Source organism: Diabrotica undecimpunctata, chromosome 4 (assembly GCF_040954645.1).
Source record: "Diabrotica undecimpunctata isolate CICGRU chromosome 4, icDiaUnde3, whole genome shotgun sequence".
Classification (NCBI taxonomy): Eukaryota; Metazoa; Arthropoda; class Insecta; order Coleoptera; family Chrysomelidae; genus Diabrotica; species Diabrotica undecimpunctata.
Window position 1 is genome coordinate 116,953,162 of NC_092806.1, and position 26,352 is coordinate 116,979,513.

General features: G+C 30.9%; 1 protein-coding gene across 2 annotated transcripts in view; it reads right to left on the reverse strand.

Moving 5' to 3' along the window:
* Window positions 1–325: 325 nt before the first annotated feature.
* The window catches only part of LOC140438361 (protein kinase C-binding protein NELL2a-like), a 348,749-nt gene continuing 322,722 nt past the window's right edge, over window positions 326–26,352 (reverse strand). For both annotated transcript variants that reach the window (XM_072528035.1, XM_072528034.1), the window contains one exon: window positions 326–878. In XM_072528035.1, the coding sequence (XP_072384136.1) occupies window positions 651–878 (228 nt within the window). In that variant the 3' untranslated portion in view covers window positions 326–650. The remainder of the gene's footprint in view (window positions 879–26,352) is intronic.

Below are 26,352 nucleotides of genomic sequence, written 5' to 3' on the forward strand. Positions count from 1 at the left end.
GTTTACGGATGAGAATATAGTTAAACAGTAATTTATAAATATGGAATTCACAGTAGAGATGTTATTATGACAATAATTGTGTGTTAATAAATATTACAATAATGAATTATTCATTGAAGCAAATTAAGATTGGCAGGGCAGCTTATGTTGAGGTACTATAGGTACTACGGAACCCTTGCCAAATACCACAGCATGAAAAACTATGATGAACCAAATCTCCAATTTCTATATGGTGTAAAAATGGATACAAAGATAAGATCATCTAGTAGAACAGATTCTAAGAAAATGACATAAAAAACGTTTATTTTTATTACTCTATGTTTAAAATGTCGATAACCAATTTTGTTTTATAAAAAGAACATGAAGTAATCTTTATAAAAGTAAGTATAAATTCAGCTTTTTTTGAAATACATTAAACAAAAGTATAAAACCAAACTACGCTATAGTCCTAAGGGAAGTTCTATTATGTATAACAAAATTTACCGTTGTTCTTTGGCCTACTGTACATAAAATACCTCGTATAAAACTATTTTCAGACTGGCCACTTTGCAAAATTCAGGAAATTATTATTATTATTACTATGATTGAGTACCAGCTATTGCACGCAAGTGTCAAGGAATGTAAGACCAGTTTTAAAAATGAGAGGGTTTTCAACCCGTACCTGGTGCCCTCTTGGGGCGACTACCACTTTTGCTACCTTTCGTATTATTGATAAATGGTCCAACACGATGAGTAGCCAATTGAAGATAACTAGACTGTTTAATAATGTCACTGTCATTTGATGAATGTATATTTTGAGACGCCACCATACCGTCGTACCCCACTGCTCGTTGATGACCACCGCAAAGGATATTATAATTGCAGCATAACGTCCCGTCCTACAAAAAGATATAATATTTATTTATTAATTCATAAGAGAAATGAAAATTTTAATATAAAAAATGGAAACTCAATTCATATAGAGTTACGTATGTTCCAATAAATTATATCAGAGTAAATCACAAGGAAAAAACAATGTTTACTTATAAAAAAATTATTTCGATCAGTAACATTATCCAATTTCAGCATTTCATTTCTGATCTGGTACTTTTTCAAGAATTATACAGAGTGAAATATAGTTTAATAATCTTAATCTTTATTAAGATTTTTGTATAGTCTTTTATTCCATTTTGATAATCTTTTAATGGTTTTTATAATGATGTGTGGATGAATATTGAATTAATATCTTAAGGATTTTTGCATAAAACGTTGACAATATTCCAAAGACATTTACAAACCTCTAAGTAAAAGAAAATTGTGGCTAAACTGAGTAAATAAAGGTTAAAAATACAACAAAGAATTTAAAAATAAAAAACAAAAGCAAAATTAGACAAAAAAAAACGAAATTTTTCATCGAAACAACGTTTAGCAAAAATTTAAAAAAAATGTCTGCATAAGATAACCATAATAGATAAATAAATTAAAAAAGATGAATTTTGCAGAACAAAATACTGCAGAAAATGCTGTAAACCCATAAAAATCGCAATACTACAAATAGAAATGAACAAAATGTTTTACTAACAAAACAAACTATGGTGCCCATACACACACGTTGTAGATTGCCAAACGCATTGTATAATTTGATTATAAGTTGGTTTTAGGTCGAGAAGATTATGCACCGATAGTATATTTATAACGAGGCAAGTGCAAGAAAAATCGTTAGAATACAACAAACCGGCTTATCTATGTTTTGTGGACCTTAAGAAGGCACTTACTGGGTTAAATTAAAAGGCGTTATCCACATATTGTACGCAGCAAGAGAGATATCTCTAGGAATAAACCTAGGATTATTATTATTATTATTATTAAAATGATCGAAAATATCTACCAAAACAACACAATAAAAGTAAAAGTAGAAAAAGATCTAATTGATCCCATTGAAGCTGACAATGGGGTAACACAGGGAGATTCCGTGAGTCCTCTATTGTTTAACCTGATTATGGATGAAACAATAAAAAAAGTAAGAACTAAAAACGGATACCAAATGGGAGAAAAACAACTTAAAATGATCTGCTATGCAGACGACGCAATACTACTATCTCAAAGTGAAGATGATTTACAACGTATGCTGTACCAATTTAATATAACCGCTAGAAAATTTAATATGTTACCCAACAAGGACAAAATGCATGGTTATAACAGCAAATTTACTAAGATGTAAATTGAAGCTAGAAGGTCAGATAATAGAACAAGTGATGAAGTTTAAATATCTAGTCATCAATTTATCTAGCTACGGAAAGCTCGAAACTGAAGTGGAAGATTTGTGGTAGGTTGCCTAAATAAAACAATATAGTGAAATTAAAATATCGGGAAAGAAATGAAAGGCAGAATTTCCAAAACAGTCATCAGATCAATAATGACATACGCGGCAGAAACACGACCTACACAGAGAGGACAAAAAGGATGTTAGAAACAGTAAAGATAAAAACACTTAGAAAAATTGATAATAAGACACTATGGGACAGAGCTAGAAGCAAAGATATACGACGTAGATGCAAGGTGGAGAACACTAAGAACTGGAAAGAAATAGAAGAGTAAAATGGAACGATCATATAAGCCGAATGACAACAAATAGAAAAGTAACGACGACAAGAGACGGTACTTCAATGGAAAGACGATCACTAAAAAGACCACGAAAACGATGGAACGGCAACTTACAGGAGGCTCATTGAAAAACAGACAAAGTCATGCATACAAAAAAATAAGAAGAAGAAGATTATCAGAAGATAAGTCGTTTTTGCTGAATAAATCATGACTAAGACAAAGGAAGAAGCAACGAATATAGTTTATCAGAATATTCACTATGGGAAGAGTTTTCGGCCGGTTTTAAATAACCTGAGATTGTAAAGATTCTCCGGTAAGAAACTACCCAATTTAGAAAGATTACGAATAGGTACATAAAATACACGAACATTTTTTGAAGATAAAACTTAGAAACTCATTTTAGAAAATGAAACAACTGATTGGCTGAATGTGAAACAAGATGACAAAATACTAGATAAGTCACAAATTACTCGGGAACATGATACCAGAGATGATTAACACTATAATCACTAATTGGAACTTAGGAATATTCTCATCATCATCGTCCAGCCTCAAGAGTCCACTGCTGAACATAGGCCTCTACCTCATGTTTCCAACCCCGTCTATCTTGCGCCACTCTTATCCAGTTTTTATTGAGTCTTCTTAAATCGTCAGTCCATCTTGTAGGTGGTCGACCGACGCTTCTCTTGTCTTCCCTTGGCCTCCATTCCAATAACCTCATTGTCCATCGCCCATCTGTCATTCTGGCTATGTGTCCTGCCCATCTTCATTGTAGTCTGGCTATCTTCTCGATGATGTCAGTCACTCCGGTTCTTCTCCTGATGTCTTCGTTGGTTATTCTGTCTCGCAGAGTTATTCCTAACATGGACCGCTCCATTCTTCTCTGCGTGACTCTCAGTTTGGTAGCTGCTGCTTTTGTTAAGGTAAGTGTTTCTGCTTCGTACGTCAAGACTGGGAGGACGCACTGATCAAATACCTTTCTCTTTAGGCATGTGGGCAGCTCACTTTTAAAGGTTTCTCTCAGTTTTCCAAATGCTGCCCACCCAAGGCCGATTCTTCTCTTCAGTTCATTAGTCTGGTTATCCCTGCCAATCATAATTTCATGTCCCAGGTATTTATATCTATCTACGAGTTCTATTTCTTTCCCATCAATACTGATGTTCTGGTTGGGTACCAAATTGGTCATGATTTTTGTTTTCGAGATATTTATATTTAAACCTACATTTTCTGTAGCCACAACGAGTTACTGTACCATCTCTCTTGCCATACCTAGATCTTCAGCTATTATAAGTATATCATCGGCGAAACGTAAGTTGTTAAGATATTCTCCATCTATTTTTATTCCCTTTGTTATCCAATCCAAATTCTTAAAAGCATGTTCTAGCACCGTATTAAAAAAGTTTAGGTGATATTGAGTCTCCTTGTCTAACCCCCCGTTCTATTTTTATGCGATTACGCATAAATAAAATACTATTTTATGTAATCTGACAGTGGTTGTTACCTGCAGGTATATTTTGTATAATAATTTAGTATATCTATAATCTAGCCTGCATTCTTTAAGCGCCTGTAATATTTTGCTTAGCTCAACTGTGTCAAAGGCTTTGTGAAAATCGATAAATATTAGAACTAGAGGTTTATTGTATTCCACTGCTTTCTCTATTAGGGTTTTTATACTTTGTAGATGGTCATTTGTTCCGTAACTTTTTCGGAATCCTGCCTGTTCCCTTGGTTGATAAGTCTCTAATTTTCTTTCCATTCTCTTAACTAGTATTCGCGTAAACAACTTATTTGTGTAATAGAATCATAGTAGCGTTGTTCCAGTCTGTTGAAATATTGGCGCTGTGAAGGCAGATATTGAAAAGTTGTTTAATTTTGTCAATTATTACATCCCCTCCAATTATTAGTGCTTCTGATACTATTCCATCTTCACCCGGGGTTCGATTATTTTTCATTTTCTTCAGGGCTTCATTGATTTCTGATTTTGGAATATTCTAATGCACAAATATGAGAATGTTGTAAATAAATCAGAGCTGGTTGAAATCAACAAAACTAATAAAATGTAATCATCATAAGATAATAATAATGCAAAGATTGGAAAAGGAAGCATAATGACCATTTTTGATCAATCAGCTAGATCAAAATAATAGAACAGTCGATGAACCAACCGAATTATGTGGATAATTTAAAGGTAGTTACAAAAATCTAATTTAAACATGTTTGTCCATAAAGAGGTACAATGAAGATGACATTAATTCTGACGATAATCCTGCTATTATTGACATTTTGGTTAGTCTGTAGGAGATCAACAAAGGAGGAAGGAAATCCTAGGAACCTACAGTGGTAGACGTGAATTTATTCTACATAACTATTAAGATCTCTTTATAAGAAAAGTTTGCTAGAAAGACACTAGACTCAAAATTCGATAACATCAATATCATATCATATTATCATCGATGATCAAAAAAAAAGTTAAAGTTCCATAAAAAAAATTCAATATCATGAATATGAAAAAGGTAGGAATTATATGCAAAAGTTAACGAAGCAACAACAACAGCTAAAAACAAAATCTGTAGAAACCAAAAGACATTACGAGACAAGAATAGGCGACAGACAAAATTCTAGAGTTAATAAATCCGCAAATAAAAAAAATATAACTCTATGTCAAGACTATAACACATTAATAAAAATAAAAATAAAGCAAGTCGAAAAAGAATTGACGAAAACGAAATGTGCAAATAAACTAAAATATGTAAATCAGCGGACCGACCTTTTATGAGCTTGACCGTAATATAGAGAAAAAAATGTTTAAAGAAATTTAAGAGAAACCTAATTAAATATGAAAAGAATATGGTAACAAACAACTAAACAATAACAGGACACCGTGTACAGATAGAATCAATGCAAACATTCCAAAATTAATCAGTGAGGTCAACACTGACAACTTAGTAACATTGTATACTACAGTATATAAATCAGCTAGGGTAAGAGTGGCTGAGATAAATATGTATTAATATCAACGAACATGTGACGAGTGCATCGGTCCAGAAAAGTTTGAAGTAAAAAAGGGGATTCATACTACAGATCTGTCTACAAGTTATGGCACAAAAATGAGTGATCAAAAGAAAGATATATGGATAATTATATTTCATTTATATCTGAAGGTTAACTATAATTACTTAACCAAATGCCTCGATGAAACTGGTTTTAATAAGAGAGACAAAATTGACGCTCCTCTCTTGCGGAATCTGGTCATGAATGGGCTGATATCTAGACTTAGCAATAACGGCCATCAAGTGCTGGGCTATGCATATGAAGTAGTCATCTCAGCTCACGGCAAATCTAATAGTATAGTTAAAGATAGAATGCAGCAGGCTCTGGCTATAATTAACAAAAAATACTTCAAATGTAGGGTTTAACATAAGTCGACAGAAGTCCAAAATCATGAAATTGAGCAAAAGGAGAAATTAAGAGGAATTGGGTCCTCTAAGTCTACCGATTCACAACTAAATCTGGTGTATAAAGTACAGTATCTTGAGGTAATATTATAGTCGAGACCTACCTGAAATCAAAAGATAGGACAAATAACCAAGAGAGCGGTAAGGTACTGGTAGCCTGACGAATTCTTGGAAAAATGTGAAATTTAAAACAGACATAAAATATGGGATTTATAATATGGTGGTAAAACTAAAAATTAGTTACTATATATGTTATGTAGTAAATATGTTACTATAAGTGCCCTCCTCAAACTAAGCAAGGTACAAAGACTTGCTTGCCTCGAAATTACAATGGCTATAAGGGTCACACCTACAGCAGTTATGGAGACTCTACTTAGACTTACTCTTACTTATAAGGGGGAAGACGAGAATGGAACATTATAGACTGCGAGAAAACTTGAGCAACGTACCAGGTAGATTAGGACATACCTAGTAATATTATAAATGAAATTAGGGATATCGAATGGATGATGATTTCTAAATCGGCGACAAAAACGTTTGGGAAAATAAAGGTGACACAACTGTCATTAGAGTAACTAAAAATAAGGTAAAATAAACAAAACAGAAAAAAGAAAAATAATACAATGTCATTAAAATATCTATTGGACATAGTTACATAGTTTCATATTATGAGTAAATCTGTGTATTATGTAATAGTGAAGAGAACACTAATTTCGTAGAAGAAAGTGTTGCTTCAAATCACTTCAATGAATTAACGCATTTTTAGAACATACATCATTTGCAGCTTCCATTTTGATATTAAAATTCTCTTTTACATGTTATATTTTTAAGGTATAAAGATCTAACAAAAAAATTGTTGAAAGTAAGAAAGCTAAATTAAAAAATATATAAAAACAACTCGTTTGTTAGGTTTTTATATGAAAACAATTTTGCACCAATATTAATTAAAAAATCTGTGCCGTAATAAATTCAAGGGTGCGTTTGTAGATATAGTGAAATTGTGCAAAATTTCTAATTTTAAAAATGAGTGTGAGTATTAGTTTAAAGGATAATTTTCTATTGATTTAAAAAGTGAATTACTGGTTTAAAAATGCTTAAATACAATTCCTTCGTTTTGACGCATTTTTTGAATATATAATACACATTTATTATTTTTAATAAAATACTAATATGCATTACCCGTAATATATATAAAATACTATTACCCCATTTTTTTAAACTGTGAATACGTAACAGTTGATGTAGTATCTACTATATAGTAGTACGAAGAAGAAGCATAACAAAATACATTTTAATGTGCTGTTGAAAAAGTTGTTGGTTTATGCTTGCTATTAACTTGTCAGCCTTATGCTTATTCTGTAGTACTTTATAGTCCCTATTTTATTACTTTTTTTTATTAGAATCTACAATTATCTTTTAATTCCCGCCAATTCCGTAGTAGTCCAAGGAAATACCTTTAATACAGACCTATAGTAAGAAAACCTTTACGTTCCCTGCAAAAATTTCGGCGATGTCTTTCAATTAATAATAATTTAGTGCGAAAATGTCATTTTTTAATTTTTGCTTACCTTTAAAAGGTCTATTTTTATATTTAAATAAAAACGTTTTATCTGTTAATGTTAATGACCTTCCCATGTGTAACAAGATCACTGATCTGTTTCATTATATATAACCATTATAAATTAAACTCAAAAATTAAGAAATATATTAGTCCAGTCGTCAGAGAGTTGACCTCTAAAAACCATAAGGACAAGCTGAAATTTGCTGAAAATATTAATTTTGGGACTTCAAAACAGATGCAAAAAAGTTTACCACTTTTACCCCCGTGTTTCCCTAAAACCCTCCTCGTAGGGCGGTAAACATGAAAAAAATCGATTTACCAAGAATCCGTACGCCGTACAAAAAATGTTGAAAATAAAAAATGAAGCTGAGAGAATTTTAAACAAAAATGTTTATTAGCACTTTTTATATAGAATAAAACGTTCTCTTAGAAACAAGGCTTGAAGTGACCATCGATTTTAAATGTTAGTCACGTGCGAGCAATCAATGTTCAATAAAATTTGTATCAGCTCGACGGTAAAAATTCGATATCTTTTGATGTAAGTGTCCCATCGACAAAAATCAAGATGCATTTTAAAGATAAAGAGTGCAGCTTGCTCATGCAGTTTTTATATTTTGCCGCGAATAAAATCAGTTTCTACAAAGGTGTTAAATAAATAAACGTGGCGCGATTTTTGCCATTTTTTCTGATTCTTGTGAGATCAATAAAATTAATCACTTTCATTGACTAGTGGTAGTGAAATTTCCATTTTTAAAAATCAATCTTTCAAACATATGACATAAAATTTTCCTTTTAAGTTGTGGCAACAAAGATGAAGCATTTGAAATATGAATAAAAAACGCAGAATTTAATGTTTTACATTTCAAACGATCGCACGTCACGGGAAATGTGTCCAAGAAGACGGTTTTAGGTATAGTTTATAACAGAAATTTGGTTTTTTTGAAAAACGAACTAGTTTAATTAAAAAAAAGTTTTAAACGTTTTACAATGTTTGTTTTTTGAAATTTTATATCCAATGTTTTTTAAGCATATTTCAAATGCCTCACATTTGTTGCCAAAACGCAAAACTGAAATTTCATACTATAGGTTTTAAAGGTTAGGCTCTAGCAATCGAAACTTCATAGTGGCCAGTCAATAAAAGGTATAGATTTAATTGATGCCATGAGAATCATAAAAAATGACAAAAATCGCACCACGTTTGTAGCATTTGCAAATTCTTTGACATATATATTAAAATCCCCTCGTACTTATTAAAAGACGAAGTAATTTTTTTAATTCCTCTTAGCGTCGCCGAATAAAATAAACCATTTTTAGTTGTTTATATATCTTCGGTATTTTTTGATCATAAAACCGCTCGAAATATGCGTTTCAAATAAACATTTATTTAGATCGCTGAGAAGTTTTTGCCGGAAAGATCATTGCTTACTCTCGCTTTGGTCGCTGTCAGAGGCAGTGGCCTACAGTGTGGGTCCAAATTGTTCGTCAAATTTGTATTGTTCTTGTGTTTCTTCCTTTTTTTATTAAAATCTAGTGTGTAGTGGCAGTTAATTGTGCAGTATGTGTAGTTACAAAGGAGGTTTGCAACTAAGTCGGTGTTGAACGGACGTGTGGCAGTTAAGCTGGTCAAAACCGAAGAATTTGTTGAAATTAGTGGAAATTTACTCTCTGTTATTATGGCAGATTAGAAAAGAGTAATCACTATATTGTTAAGTATCTAAGAGATTTGTGCCGTGTACGAGAGTTTTGAAAATGGTTCCAATATTGTAAAAAGCTGCTTATAGGGTGTGTCCAATGTGACGCTGATTTTGTTCCAACCTCACTTTTACTTGTCTCTGGTCGTCTTTCCAGACCAGTTGAAGCAGTCCTTTTTGTTTATGCATAGCAGAAATTCCAGTTTAACCCCAGAAGAGTTAGTGCATTGTTTTTTGTGAAACCAAGGTAACTTTTTTGTTTTAAACTTTCAAAAGAAAAAAAATAAACATTAAAATAATAATTGCTTTCATAATTTAAATAATAAAAATAAAGGTTTTAATAATTAATATTGTAAATCTTAGGGTGTGGCTATGATGTCATTTTAATTGTTCTCGGTTATAAAATCCAATGTTGACATATGACAGCTAGATTCATATTTTTGTGACATTAGCTTGTTTTGTTTTTAGAAAAGGTTAATCTTTATTAATAATTTTATTTAAAAAGATAATTCTTTACTTATAATAATTTTTTATTTGCCACAGTTTATAGCCCATTAACATTTGTAAGTTTTTGTAGCATCTCCCGAGTTTGTAAAAGGATAATGACATGTAAGTTTTCTTTGTTATTTTTGGTATAAATTTTTGTAACTATTTATGTCATATATATTTTGTACCATTTAATATCTGTAACTGTTTGTGGTGAGACACTAATAAATGTTTAATTTATTTCTCTGAACCATTTTGTCTTTTTATTTTAAGAAAGTCTCCTAACCTTTTTTTGTATTCTTTATTTTAGGAAAGAAGAGCCTTTTTTTCCTTTATCCAGCAAGATTAGGATTCTTCGAAGCGGCGTCCTTTTTTAAATAGCTAGAGGTCTTTCTTTTTGTTTTTATTTGCTTATTTGTCCAGGAGATTTATGTAAGTACCCTCTTTTTGTTTCATTTTTGTAGTTGTTTTAATCCAACCCCATTACCATTCAACTTATCCACGACACAGCTCTCCAAACGAACCCTAAGTGCCGTTCGCACAGTTTCGTTTATTTTTCTTGCCCTATCTCTGTCCAGTAACTTCTGTCCCAATTTTCAAACCCCTATAATTAAACCCTGTGGTAGGCAAAATATTACGTTACACGTTTATATATTTAACACCTTTATAAAAACTCAGTTTATTCGCGGCAAAATAAAAAATTCAATATGAAAGCTGCACTCTTTTCCTTTAAAACACATTTTGATTTTTGTCGATGAGACACTTGGATCAAAAGATATCGAATTTTTACCGTTGAGCTGATACAAATTTTATTGAACATTGATTTAGCGCACCTTACTGACATTCAAAATCGACGGTCGCTTCAAGCATTGTTTTTTAAGAGAACAATTTATTTTACACAAAAAATGCTAATAAACATTTTTGTTTAAAATTATCTCAGCTACATTTTTTTTTTGAAACATTTTTTTCTACGGTGTACAGATTCTTGGTAAATCGATTTTTTTTTCGTTTTTACCCCCTTATAAGTGGGATTTCAGGGGGAAGGCCGAGAGTAAAAGTAGTAAAGTTTTTCGCATCTTTTTGGGGTCCTAAAGTTAATATTATCGGCAAAATTCAGCTTGTTCGTATGATTTTCAGAGGTTGAGTGTCATTTTCGTCTCTAACGACTGGAGTATTGTTGCCAAGTGCTCGGTCAGAATGACCAATGAGCATCCTTGGCGCGCATCGCCCCGCGTTCCCTACCAATTTCCAATTTTACCATTGGTCTTTTGGCTTGGAATCTTGTAAACTATTATGTATAAATATTAGTTGAATTCCAAGCCAAAGGCAGTACAGTCTTCACCTCAGTCTCTCCTAGAGCCCTAAAGCCTCTAGGGAGCCGATCAATTGGGCTCTGCTTCAACTTCCTAAGCTAAGATTCTGAGGTTGTCTTTGTATTTTTTACAAATCTGAGTTTTATTTCTAACAACCGTACACATTAGTTGTTCATGTAAGAAACTTATACGAAGTCTTTATCAAGACTTAGTAATAATTAAATCTATAATAAAGGGAAAGAATCAACGAACAACTAAATCAGTGTTTTGTATACTGCATTCACAGCAAATGAATATCATACTTTCTGTATGTTTCCTGCAAATCGATTTGCTATAATCTCTGCAATGGTGTTATGTAAAACGATTTTTTCTTACTGGACAGTATGCACATTTTGGTTTCATTTCTGCTGTTGCTCGCTGTACTTCAACCTTTGCTGTGACATCTGTTATAGTTTGAATCTTTAGACGAAGACTGCAAAATACTATAAATGGCCATCGGTTGTTTTATTTTGGTTACTGAATATTCTGTTTTTAGACAATCGTCAACTCTCCTTTTACGAAATGATAGAGTTTTATGATATCATGTTTATGTTGTTGTCCAGAAAGTGTATCTATAGAACCAATAACGTGGAAGGTTGACCATATCAAAACGTTCTTATTTTTATTAGAAACATAGGACACTAAGAGGCAGTGGTTAACGTCCAAGAATTTTGGAGGTATTTCTCTCTTATTTTTACGGAGAGTATCCAATACAGTTAATGTATGATTTAGAAATAGATTATTGGCAAGATCAACTAAAGTGTAGTAATTTTTCATGGTAATATTTCTTCCTGAATTATCTTTTGGGTATATTAGCCTTTTTACTACACTTTTGGCGTCATTTGGAAATTGAAATGGTCCGTTTGGTTGTTTCACTGCGTAAATTTTTATATTTGCAACTTAAAACATTCTAGCATCCACTAACGCGTTTATTTTAATCCCGTATATTTCGGGCTTATTGGCTATGTATTGCCTAAATTTACACCTACCGCGAAATCCAATAAACATTTATTTAATAGTTGGGTATTCTCCAATTGTGAGTATTATATATATTTTACTTTTTTGTACAAAGCCTTCGAATATCTCTCGAATTGGACCTAAATTATCCTCTTTTAATGTTTCTTGTCTCACTTATAATAAATATAATTGCCTGCAAAAGTGTATGAAAGCGCATTTTCGACATAGTGGCAGAAAAAAAAGCAGGTGCAGTTCCAATATTATACCATAGTTCTTCGGTATTCAAATGATGAGCTTTTTTACACCGTCGTGACACACTAATCCTATGAAGGCACTGATTTCTGTAAAATCTGTAAAATCTTGATAGGACCTTAGCATTTTCTTAAGCCATTGGTTTATGTAGTCGAGAACATGGGAAATAGTTTTATCGGGAAAAAAGAGTTTCCAATACTCTGGCACAGTTTTGCAGTTTTTGACACCTGGCAATTTTGTATTGATATTTTAACAAGTCTTGCCTTTGGACAGTGAAATTCTATTACGTAACCACATAGTTTTTGGTCTTTTCTTAAAACTTTCGGTAAAGCGGTCCAGCTGTTTAAGCTTGTACTTACATCAGATGGTGGAAAAATTTGAACTTGAACTCCACTTATTTCTTCAGTTTTACTTTGAGCTTCAACTTTACTCATTTCCTAAGTTTTTCTTTGAGCACCTCTAAATCTGGCATCTGTTCAATTTTTGGTTCAATATCAATCTCTTCGTACCATAGTAACAATTGCTCTTCTGTTTTTGTATCCATGTTCGATAAAACAAGAAAAAACCACAATATTTTCAATATTTTATGTTAATACAATAGAAAAGCGCTCACTGTTGTCTGTATAAATTTTCTAACAATGTTTCGAACGTCATAATTAACGTGTTAGATTAAATTTAAAACTGGCTCTTTTCAGCCTATCGCACACCCAGAATGAAATAAGTGCTGTTAACACAAGTGGCATGTGGTAGAGAAAACATTCTTAAAAGTGCGCTGTTGCCAATTTTCCGAAAAAATAGTTTTTTTCTAACATGTTCGGTGACCGCGTGACCGCGGGTAGAAGAAAAGATGTTACAGTAAGTGCTATAGTAGACTAGAAGAAGTAATTTCATTATTTATACTTTAAACATGTTATAAAATGATATTAAAATAATCTAATACATTATTACGTTTGCTCCTAACGCCACTTGGTAAGGTGCCACAAGATAAAAAGTTAACTCTGATAAGTTATTACTGTCCATTTGGCTGTTACGTAGATTACCTGTGTTTGAATATTTATACATAAAGTATAAATGCACCGATAATCTCCTTAACGACCAAAGCTACCAATAATATTACTTTTGAAATATGTTTTCATAAAAGTGCAATCTGTAAGTTCTGTATTTACTTGTTTTTAATTCAGCGTACCAAACATCAAATTAAGATAAAATCAGTTTAACATTTTTTAATTTATTTAATAATCTACTGGCCCAAGTTCAGTTCCACACAGTTCTATATTTAAATATATAAATAATAACAAATTACAAAAATAAATGAGATCGCCAATGTGCATAAACATGAATAGTCATAAGGTAAAGTACGAAGTTAGTTTGTAAGATTTAAGAATTGTTTTTCTTGCTGTTTCCTATATTTTTTTATCGCATTCATAGCATCTTATTCTTTAATTCTCATACAAGAATTCTGTTCATAATTTTCATTGTGAATAATTAATACAAACTTTTAATAAAAAGTGAAGTCCTTGTATTTAAGCATTATTTTATGGATGCAGGAAAAATCTTTAAGAATCTTTCATGCCCATTCGACAGTACAAGAAGGTTCGTGGAATATTTCGGAACAAAACATCCATGAGAAACACAACTAAAAAGAGAAAACTATCCCTAATACAGTAGAGAGAAAACAATGCAATGAAAATATAGCAAGGATCTGGTCAGTGAATTTTTTAGTAGTTTTCTGTAGATTCTTGTTCTGTTTATTAAACTTATTTTGTTTTAAAACAAGCATTTCGTTTTTGCAGAATTATAAAATTTTATTGACTTTTCATTTCTTCAGATTATAATTTCATATTATATTTTTTTCTCCAATTAGTTTTTTATTTTTCTTTGTTTCTTTGTTTCCTGAATATATATATATATATATATATATATATATATATATATATATATATATATATATATTATATTATATTATATTATTATATATATATATATATATATATATATATATATATATATATATATATTCATCATCGGCATCATCATTTTTGGCGTATTCTACCGATTATGATGCAGCAGCCTTCCTTACCTGTCGTTTTTCATCTCTGCCCACGATTGTATAATATTCGCTTTTTCGTGCCATGTTGTACCGGCTTGTTTCCTTATGTCATAGTCCAATCTTAAATTTGTACGTCCTCTTGGTTTTTTGATGTCTCTTGGATACCACAGTGTAATTCTAGTGGACCATCTATTGTGAGTTCTTCTCGTTAAACGTTTCGCCTTGTTACCGCTGTTACCTTGGTATATTTATATATACAGGGATTCTACAGTATTCACTGCCTTCCCTCGCTCAACCGTTTCCATCTCTCTCTGTTGTCCCATTCTCCATCGTTTAGGCCTCTTTTACTCATGGCGTCGTCTACTTCGTTCCTCTAGGATTTTCGGGATTGTCCTCTTTTCCTCCTTCCTATGTGGCTCCATTCGGTTACTCTCTTTATCAATCTGCCTACGCTAGTTCTTCTTACATGTCCATACCACTTTAGTCTTTTTTGTTCTATATATGTTAGTATGCCTGTTTCTATGGATGTTCTCTGCTTTATTTCGTCATTACTTCTCCTATCCATTCTTGTTACTCTGCAGCATCTTCGCAGGCATTCCATCTCTGTTGCTACTATGTTACTGCTGTTTTTCTTATTTATGATCCAATTTTCAGCCCTATATGTCATAATACTTCGCACTAATGTTTTATAAATCTGTGTTTTTGCCTTCATATTTAGGTGTCTATCCCACCATACTGAGTTAAGTTGTCGGATTGCTGTTCTTGTTTGTCCTAATCTTTGTGTAATTTCTTCCTTTGTTGTTGCCTTTTTCGTGATTATAAACCCCAAGTGTTTGAATTTATACTTTCCTTTGATTGTTACGTTGTCATCAATCTGTAGATCTTCTATGTCTTCTTCACTTGTAGATAGGTACTCTGTTTTCGTGAGGTTAATATCTAGGCCAGCTTTGGTATATTCTTCATGTAGTTTCTTTATCATGTAGCTGAGGTCGTCTTGATCTTGTGCAATCACTACTTGATCGTCTGCAAAGCTTAACGTATATAGGTATTCGTTCCGTACCAGTACTCTCATGCCTTCGCATTTTCTGTTCCATGTAGTCAAGGCTCTCTCTAAGTATATTTTGAATAGGGTTGGCGATGTGGAACAACCCTGCAGGAGCCCTTTTGTTGTGGTAAAGTCTCCTATGATTCTTGTTCCCATTTTAATGGACATTTTATTTTCTTTATACAGAGTTTTTGTAGCTTCGATGGTTTTCTGTCACCTTGGTTTTCTGTTTAATTCAATCTATTCTTTTTTGATCTATCTTCATTATACCTAGCATGCATCGCTACACTGACCTTTGAGTAACTTTGATTTTCACTATTATCTCGTTCTTTAGTGTCCAAGTTACGCAACCGTATGTCATTATTGGTAGTATACACTGATCGAATGCTTTTTTCTTCAGGTTAAGTGGCATTTTAGATTTAAATATAACTGAATTTCTATCAAAACCAAAATATTTCCCAGCCAGTTTCATTCTTTTGTTGATTTTTGATCCCGAAAGCTACCCAGTTCAGGGCATACGGAGAGTCAGGGTCATAATTTGAAGGGTTTATTAAATAAATATATTTTTTTATTTTGTAACAAATTTGAAAATATCATTTCAATGTGTTTTCATTAGCTTGATACTGTGTTAATAAAATTCACATATAATCTATAAAAACTGCTTTTTGTATAAAATCCACAATTTTTTTCTCAAACTAAATAAAAACGTATTCATATCTAACGATTCGTTAGGAATGCTCGAAAACTCTTTCTTTTTTTCTATATTTCTTGGCAATAATTAAAGTCTTTTTCTGATTTACGATATTTTGATCTATTGTTACCGATTCATGGCTGTGATATATCTTGAAAGGTAGATTACCAAGTGTTCGTACGTCTCTTCAGCGGGCATTCTATGCAAACTGTCCAACTGGTTTTTCTTTTGACGCAATTTTGGGTAGTCTGTCTCTTTTCATTCTCTTCACTTGACTATACTATTATCGTCACGGTCATTGTGACATCTGTTTTCATTATCTTAACATTCAATGTTGCAAAAAAACCATTAAACACTGTAATTTTGCAATGTACTACAAAGAACATTGTTTGAAACTAAAAGGCAAACTGTCAACTAGAAGCATTATTTTCTGCAGGCTTGTAAACTAAATATGGGCTGCTGATCCTTCCTCTTTTATAACATCGATGTTTGCTAGTACGGGAAGCATCCGAACACGCTATACACGTACATGTAGATGTAGCTATCAACGATCAAGCAAGAATCATCAGTTGGTGTTTGAGACCCACACCCATTCATAAGCTGTACTCTATCGTGGGTATCAGTCCCCGTGATATCCGAAGAGAAGTAGCTAGAGTGGTGTGAAAAAAACAAACTCTAAATTTGCGACATCCACTCCACGATTACCAGTCTACCACACGGATACCCAAATCGAAGAAAAGCTTTATAACTAGAATAACCGCCATCTGAATCCTCGAGAGAAATTTTTGTCTGGTAGCCATCTTACTTACTCTGTATGGAGGACTGAGAAACCTTGCACTAAACACAATTTACTGAACGCAACTGATACGGCTATTCAAACCATTATTTTCTGGATGAACTCGATTTAATTGTTTGAACTGGACACGTAAAGTGAGTAAGGTTAAATTGAAAAAAATAACGGAACTAACAGTCTTCTATCCCTTATAAAAGTTTGTCTGTAATATTATCTGGGATGAGCTTTTACTTATAAAATGAGTCCTTTGTTTATTATATCTGTTCTGTGCATCCTCAGCTATCCCGTCACCTAAAAAATGCTCACTGTCTTTATTCCTTTGTAGTCAAAAACTGTTTTTGCTCTACTATCAACTGTATAAAAAATAATTATATTCATCGAAGATAATTCGATCTTATAAATCACTACATGCTATCTACTGCACCAAATACAAACCTACTCATACTTTTTAGAGAATTTCAGATTGACTGAGTTAGAGGCCAATTAGAGAAAAATGTCTACTTAAATCTAATAATGGCATGCAAAAGCGTACACAACTATAGAGTGCTCGGTAGTACAACAAATTTAATCAAAATTTTGTTTAGGTTTCTCTGTCACAAAATAACTTAATTAAATAAAAATTAAAACCTTTAAACCAAAAATAAAACGAAAATTTAGTTATTTTCTTATTTTTAAAATATTTCTTGATACATTTAAAAAACATTTTAAATTTTGTTTGTTTAGACCATTATTTTGAACCAACTTGTGCCTTACAAATAAGGTCACTATGTAAAATTTTCTTATTTATTTAAAAAACCAGTCATTTTTTTTATTATTACTTTCTAAAAGACTTTTAGATTTAAATATCACACAATTTACATCTGTCGCTCGTTTGTAATTTTGCTTATAGATCAGTCAGTAAAAAAACCAACGATTTTACGTAACAAGTTTTAAAAGGTTATGAGGGGTAGTTTATGACAAATCCGTGGAGACGTACGGCCTATTTTGCTTTGTTTTTTTTTTGTAGAATGACACATAATATAATGAAATTGTGGCAATTAATGAGTTATTAAAGTAAGCTATATTTTAACCAGATCGGCCAAATAGTTAGTAGATAGCGCTTATTTAAACAAATAAACTTGCCCAAACAGTGACTCTAAATCGCAATCGATCGCAATCGATTCCATGAGGCTTTAATTTTAAGAGATATCAAAAAAACTTTAATATTTTATGATAATTATTGTTATTAAAAAATTTGTTTGAAAAGGGGCTGGCTTTTTTTAAAAGAACCTATGACCAATAGGAACTAAGATAGCATTTTTTTTCATTCAATCATATTAAAAGATTATAATTGAAGATTTAAATTTTAGTATCCAATTTATGGATGGCATATACAGAGAAAGTGTAAATAAGTTATAACCCGTTAATGTGATTGTACTCGTAAAATACCGCCACACAACTTTCGAGCTCTGTTTTTTTAGAATGGAACTTCAAATTGAAGCACGCTGGAAAAATTGGCAATATCTTTGCTTCTATGACACGCGTACCTCTCATTTTTGTTTAAATTGGGGTAGCCCGGAAAAATAATAAGAACTGGACTATGTGCCTCTCTCGGAAAAATCGTAAAATTCCGGAGAATAAACAAATCAATTTTTTTCATAGTAAATTTTACAAGAAATATTAAAATTTTATTAATTAATGTATTATATATATATATATATATATATATATATATATATATATATATGTATATATATATTCAATAGTCTTCCGAGTCGAACCGCGTCCATTATCATTGCGCAGAGCTTTCGACATCCTCTTTGATATCTTCTTTAGGGCTTCTGAGGTCTCAGTCTCCCGAAGTCTTTTACTCGGAAGCCCTAAAGAATATATATAATATAGATATATATATAATATATATATATATATATATATATAATATATATATATATATATATATATATATATATATATATATATATATATTAATTTTCATGCCACAGTGTTTATGAAATTTTATATGTGTATTCGGCAGGTCTAAGAATAGGTTTTTATCTATTTTTCATACCCCTACTGAGGGGTAATTTTTAATCGTGTTTTACATAGCTATATATAAAAAAACAAAACATAAAAGTTTTTGTGCTAGAGAATCTGTTAGTGTCAAAAACGTGTTATTCAATTTGGTCTAATTTTCTACGTTACAGGCAAAACAGGCACTACTAGAGGTGTGTATGTTGTTTTGTGTTACAAAGTTTATACTGTTAGTTCATTAGAGACCTTTATTATATAGGACAGTGACAGAAAATACGCGACTTTCTCGTTATTTAAATACACTGAAACAAATATCGATATTTTTAAAATTAATAGACTCACTAAAAATCTAGAATAAGAAATTAAAAATATATTTTATAGATTTAAGCTACAGGATGATGTACTAAATAAAATAGGATTTAAATAGAAATACAAAGACAAGAATTTATATTGTTCAAATAGTAAGATTATTTTCTTTTGGCAATTTTTCTGGATACTTATGCTTAAACTCAAATTTATTTAAAATTTATTTAATATGCAATGCTGTTTTTGATTTTCATAGAAAACAGTCAACTTGTCATTGACTCAGACTAGGCGGTATCTGCTATAAAACACAACCATTTGGATTGATCGTGTAGATTCTATTTTTTGCTTAAATCTCTTTAAACTATAAGAAATGATAACTTTACTAGGCGGACACTTAAAAAAATGTGCAAATTTGTTTTATTAAACAATTTGTAAAAAAAATTTAAAAATTCAATTTTTTTCTATTTTTCTTTGCTATATCTCAGCAGCTGTGTATTTAAGAAAAATTGTATGTGAACCAAAAAGTTTCGCAATTAAATTTGCTACAAAATAATATACATTGCAAATAATAAAAAAATATTTTTATTGAAAAATTAGCAAAAAGCATTAAAAAAGGGTCAACAATCAATTATTTTTTCAATAATCTTCTTTAATTATCTTAAAGCCACATAGAATCTTTAAAATTTATACAGAAAATATATTTAGAAATAATAACACAGAAAATAGTTTTGGTATAAAAACTCTACACAAAATTTCAGCACAATCGATCAAGTAGTTTTATCAAAATAATTTTGCAATTTAAATTTTTGAGAAAAATTAATAATTTTTAAAATTATGCAGAGCCAACAAAAAGAGGTTTTAATATTTAAAATGATATTTAAAATATAAAAGGGCATTCATGCTTTTGAATAAAATTCGAACCCTTAAAATTCGTTGAATAGAAGAGCCTAGGGATTTTTTTAAACTGTACAATTTTTAAGATAATAAGCAAATAGAATAATTTTGTCAATTTCCAATTAACATTTTTTTTTCTAAACTTACATCGAAAATTCCGCGAAGAAAATATTGATTAAAGTCTTAAATTATAATAGATATCATAGTTGTCACTTATAAAATTATTTAATTTCTTGTCTTTTGTAGGTATATTTTTGTATTTAACACAAATAAAATTATATTTTTTGCATTTAAATAGTTTCAAAAATGACTCAATAAGTAATCAGTCCGGGATTTAATAAATTAACTTATTTAACGATTTTTTGTTTATTTAAAAAAAAATTCTCTTTTTGTTTAAATAACTTAAAACTATAAAAATATACAGAAAAAAAAACACAATAAAAACACCATTTTTTACTAAAGATTTTTTTTATTTTTATTTCTGTAGACTAAAAAATAAACGAAATATAAATGTTTAAAGGTTTTATTCGCATGCGTTTAGTACCATCTTCAAAACCTTTCAGCCCAATTTTCTTTATAACGGAGGACTTAACAACAATATAATAATATACATTTTATAAACAATTTATAGCTTTTGAAACTACAAAGTGGAGTATATTTAATTTTTTTTCTTTTTTTATTTAAAAAAAAAAAGATTTGCACTGAAAGGGCTTAAAGATTGTACTAAACTCATGCGAATACAACCTTTAACGATCAAGTTGGTTTAGTTTTTAGTATATAAACATAAAAATAAATTTAAACCTTTAATAAAAAAAAGTTGTTATTTTCTATTTTTATATTTTTTCTGTATATTTTTTAGTTGTTGAGATATTTTGAAAACAGGGATTTTGACAAATTCCGAAAAAAGTGTTTTTAATTTAAACTCGGATTTTGTCTAAATTAAAGCTTTTAAGCCAGTTAAATTTCCAGAATATAATATCTGTATACAAATTTAGTAAACTGTAAATGAACAACGAATAGTTTTAATCAGGGTAGTTTTGGCGGGGGTATGATTTTTACTTTTTATGTCACAAAAAATATAAGCGGACTTTATTTCAGTTATGACTTAGCTTAATTTTCGTGCAAATTCGTGCAAATTACTTATACCGGTAGTGATTTTATTAAATTATTAAAGGTTATTTTTAAGATCTCTGAAAAAGTTTTTATAAGTTTTACATGAAAAATTTACTCTTTTCCTGGTTATACAACATCATATGTTTGGATTTTTGTATTCGATGAAAAAAGTCTATTTTTGAACTTTATTATTATCTAGTTTACGGTAATAATAAAAAACAAGTCTTTTTATTTTATTCATTTAATATTTTTGAAGTTTTCTCGATAAATTTTGAATTTTTGTACTTTTTCGTAAAAACCCGTTTAAAAATAAACTTTTTTGACATGTAATTTGTGAAGTTTCAGTCATGAATAATTCCAAACATATCGACTTCTCGAAAAAACTCTAAGGAACATTTTTGTCTTGAAATTTACTATTCTAGCGACTACCACGATTTTTTTTATTAACTATTTCCACCTCTGAGTTGGCATGGTATCCACCTTCCGAAAGAAAAGCACATATGTGCATAGATGTTTGAGGTACTTTCTACCTACTGTTAAAATTTCAAGAAAATTCTTGTTTATAAAAAGAATTCGGAGCAGAAAACCGTCATATCATGGAATAATTTTCCAGCATTTAAAACTTTTTTGCCGCTTTGCATAATTTTAAAAATTAAATTAATTAACTTTGATTAATAAAAATTTGGATTGCAACATTATTTTGCAAAAATACTTGATCTGCTTGATATTTTCTGGGCAAGGTTTCATGTTGCTTTTAAATACCTGAACAAAATTATTGAAGAAACATTGATTTTTCACCCTTTTTAATTGCTTTTTGCCAATTTTTCAACAATAATTTGAATTTCAAATTAATTTTTTCTTGTAGGAAATTTAATAGCAAGGCTGAGATATAGCAACAAAAAAAAAGAAACAAATTTATTTCTTCTAATTTTGGTTTTGGAAAAACAAATTGTTTAATAAAAAGGTTAGCTCACAATTAAATTATCATCCACAAGGAAACTAAGTTCCAGTAGCTGGCTGTATACCATGTATCATAAAATTTTTTTAAGTAAAAATCCTTTATAAAAGATATACAGGGTGTTTCAAAAAAAGGTAACCCCGTCTCTAGGGTAGGTAAAAAACTGTAAAATAGTAAAAGTAAAATAGTAAATTATTAAAAAATTTTTGTAACAAAAATTTTTGTTTTGTTTTCAAGATATAGGGCGTTGAAGAAAAAAAATTTTACGGACTTTTTACGATTTTGTCGAAACTACTGGCAACATTGTAATGAAATTTTATACGAATATATTTTGGAAGCTTATACATCCCATGCATTTGTTTTTATATCTGATTCTCATAGAGGGCGCTAGTTACACAGATCGTACTAAGTATTAGACAATATAACTTTTTTAAGAGTATATTTATTAATCAAAATTTCAACTTAAACATCATTCAATTTTACACGAAAAGGGTAATCTTGGTAAAACTCGATACTGTGTACCGTTTTCGGAATATTTTAATTTGAAAAATTATGAAGTAATAATTGATGCTGGTAGTAATGATAAAGTTCTAATAGGTATACCACTATTTTCTCCAAGTGTGTCATGGAAATCTGACATTTATTATTATACAATAATAATTATTAAATAATTATTAGTTTTAGTTATTTATTAAACAATAATTAGAGTTTTAAAACCGTGTTATTTGTAAAATCAAATCAAAATGTACTCAAATGTTGAATACACTGACATTTTATTAACCTTATGCGAATGTTTAGGATGTTCTAGTGCAGCTGTGACACGTTATGCAGAAAAGTTTCCTAGAAGAAACTTACCAAGTAAAAAAACATTTATAGCCGTTGAACGACGTTGTCGAGAAACTGGGAATGTGATACCAAATAAAATAAATTCTGGTAGACCAAGAACAATTAATAAAGAAAATAATATTTTTTTAATTTACCTGATCAAGATCTAACAGTAAGCGTAAGGAATATAGCAAGACAAACAAATACTTCTTCTTCAAGTACTTGGCGGATACTGAAAGAACAGCAATTACATTCTTATCATTACAGACAAGTACAAGAGCTCGTGCCAGATGATCTACCGGTTAGAGTATATTTTTGTGAAACATTGCAACAAAGGACAGCCCACAATCCAAATTTTTTAAAATGCATTCTTTTTACGGACGAGGCCACCTTTACGCGACAAGGTATTTTTAACTCCCATAATGCACACTACTGATGTGATGAGAATCCACGAGTCAAAAGAGTATCACATTACCAACACTCATTTAAAGTTAATGTTTGTTCAGCAACTTTAGGTAACACATTAATAGGTTATCATATTCTACCTGGAAATTTAAATGGTGATATGTATCTTGATTTTTTAAACAATTCATTATTCGAGATATTAGAAGATTTAACGCTAAACGAGCGAAGATCTTTATTTTTTCGACACAGAAGGTGTCGCAATTGATTGAGTAATCATTTTCCGAATCGATGGATTGGTAGAGGTGCAGAAGCTCCGATTCATTTACCTCCTCGGTCATGCGATTTTAACCCTTTCGACTACGCAGTTTGGTCGTATATTAGGGAAAAAGTCAACGTCAATTTAATGACATCATAGCTGATCCCCTACCGTTTAGAAGGTTAATGGAATATTTAGAAAAAAGAATAGACTTGTGTATTCGCAAAAGCAGAGGGCATTTTGAACACTTACTGTAATTGAATTTTATTTTATGTTCTTAGTCATTAATTTAATTTTCTTCTTGTGAGTTTTGTTTAATTACTAACTATTTTATACCAGCATCAATTATTAATTCATAATTTTCAAATCAAAATATTCCGAAAACGGTACACAGTATCGAGTTTTACCAAGAGTGCCTTTTTCGTGTAAAATTGAATGATGTTTAAGTTTACTTAAAATTTTGATTAATAATTATACTCTTAAAAAAGTTATATTGACTAATACTTAGTAAGATCCGTGTAACTAGCGCCCTCTATGAGAATCAGATATAAAAACAAATTCGTGGGATGTATCAGCTTCCAAAACATATTCGTATAAAATTTCATTACAATGTTGCCAGTAGTTTCGGCAAAATCGTAAAAAATGCGTAATTTTTTTTTCTTCAACGCCCTGTATCTTGAAAACGGATGGCGTTACAAAAATTTTTTACTAAGCAAACCCCAATTATTTTTGAGTTTTTTACTTACCCTAGAGACGGGGTTACCTTTTTTTGAAACACCCTGTATATAAATTAAAAACCCAAATGAGCTATGTCATGAAGACCGTGTTCCATCCATGGTTTCCGAAAACGTTTTGTCTTCATGACAGCCCGTTTGGGTTTTTAATGTATATATACCTTTTATAAAGGGTTTTTACTTAAATTTTTTAATTAAATTAGCATTTCTAATATTTTAAAGCGATTAAAGTAAAAAATTAGGATCATATACGATTTACCCAACCCGAAACAGATACCACTTGGACTAATAGTTTGCTGTGGCAAACTAAAATCAGTTTAAAATTGTAATTCTGCTAAAGAAGAAATTTCATTGAAATATGACAAATTGGCTGTAATCTGTGAAAATTAAAAACAATGTTGTGTTTTATATTACAATATTGAACAGTGAAATCATGTAACCACCAATTGGTGGATAATTGCTTAATTTAATCATTTATTAACCAAAAGATTTTATTAAACCATATGTTCTATATTGAACTCAACGTTTTATTGAACTAACAATATTAAACTTATCGCCGACTCGAACTTATCGTTCAAGTATAGAGTGTAGTTAGGAGTGTGAGAGAGTGATTACCGATGCACACAACACGCGACATTGCTCACCAGTTCTGCGCAGTACGGCACCTGTAAGGGAATCCAGTGTTAATTGTTAGTAACGCCTAGCTTAGTTTCATTCTAGCCTAGCAAGCCAGCCTAAGCTCTATGCGGATAGGCTAGCCATGCCTTACAATGTGGAAGAAAGCGTTAAAAGTATCGTGTAAAATTTTAATGAAAAATTTAAGGCAACGTTTATTAGCTATTGCCTATTATCTAAATTATGAATATTATGTCTTTAGACTACTTATAAAGATATATTTATATAAAAATAGAATTAACATAAAAATAGTTGTTTTAGCGCTTGAACTTTGGTGAAAATATCTAAACAGCGCAAGAATTTTTTTTCGTTAATTTTGACTACTACTTGTAGCGCGTAGAAGGAGTCTTGTTTAGACCATCAATATATCTGTTTTGATATAACAGGTAATAAGCCTATCAAGAAAACTTATCTCGCAAAGCTTGCAAAACAAACTAGGAAGTATATCACGCAGACCTGGAATATTGTTTAGGCATGGTTAAAGGGACGATCAGGCATCTACATTTCAAGTGGTTGTCACGTCAGTGTTCTAAGACAATTATACAAAGATGGTCAGGAATTTTCCCAGTCTCCAGGTCGTAGATCTCTCTAACATTATCTTTTGAGCTACCTCAAGCAATGTTGATTTCAGCCTTCCTCGCTTTTTTTCGCTCAGGTGGCTGCAAATCTACTATTAATTTCGGTAGGCGATGATTTGTCATTTTCTGTCCATGTTCGTACCAAATCAGCTGTTTTTGCTTTATTTCTTCTACGATAGTGGTTGTTCTCTTTATGATTTGTCGTTTTCTTTTATTTGTTACGATTATTTTCGGTATATCTGCCGATCTGCGCCAAAAATCCATTTTCAGAGCAAGAAGTCTTTGTTCTATTCTCTTTATGTGTTACCGGGTTTCGCATCCATAAAGTACAACGTTTTTACAAATGTTGTTATATAGCTGTATCTTTTTCTGTTTAGAGATAGTTTTTGACAAAATTAGTGAATTTGGTACGCCTATCTTTTTTCCATTTTATGATTCGTTCTTCGATTTCTGTTTCAGTACATCTATCTCTTTTCATCGTTACCTTCAAATAGATATATACAAAACATGACGAAATTACATTTCCATCTTCTAAGTTTAGTTCATCGTTTTCCTCTCCTATGCACATGTATTTCGTTTTTGTAGAGTTAACATTTATTCCTGTATTAATCACTTTGTCATGAATTGCAGATCTTCCTGGTCCTTTGCGATGACTACTTGCTGATCCGTCAAATGAAGCGTA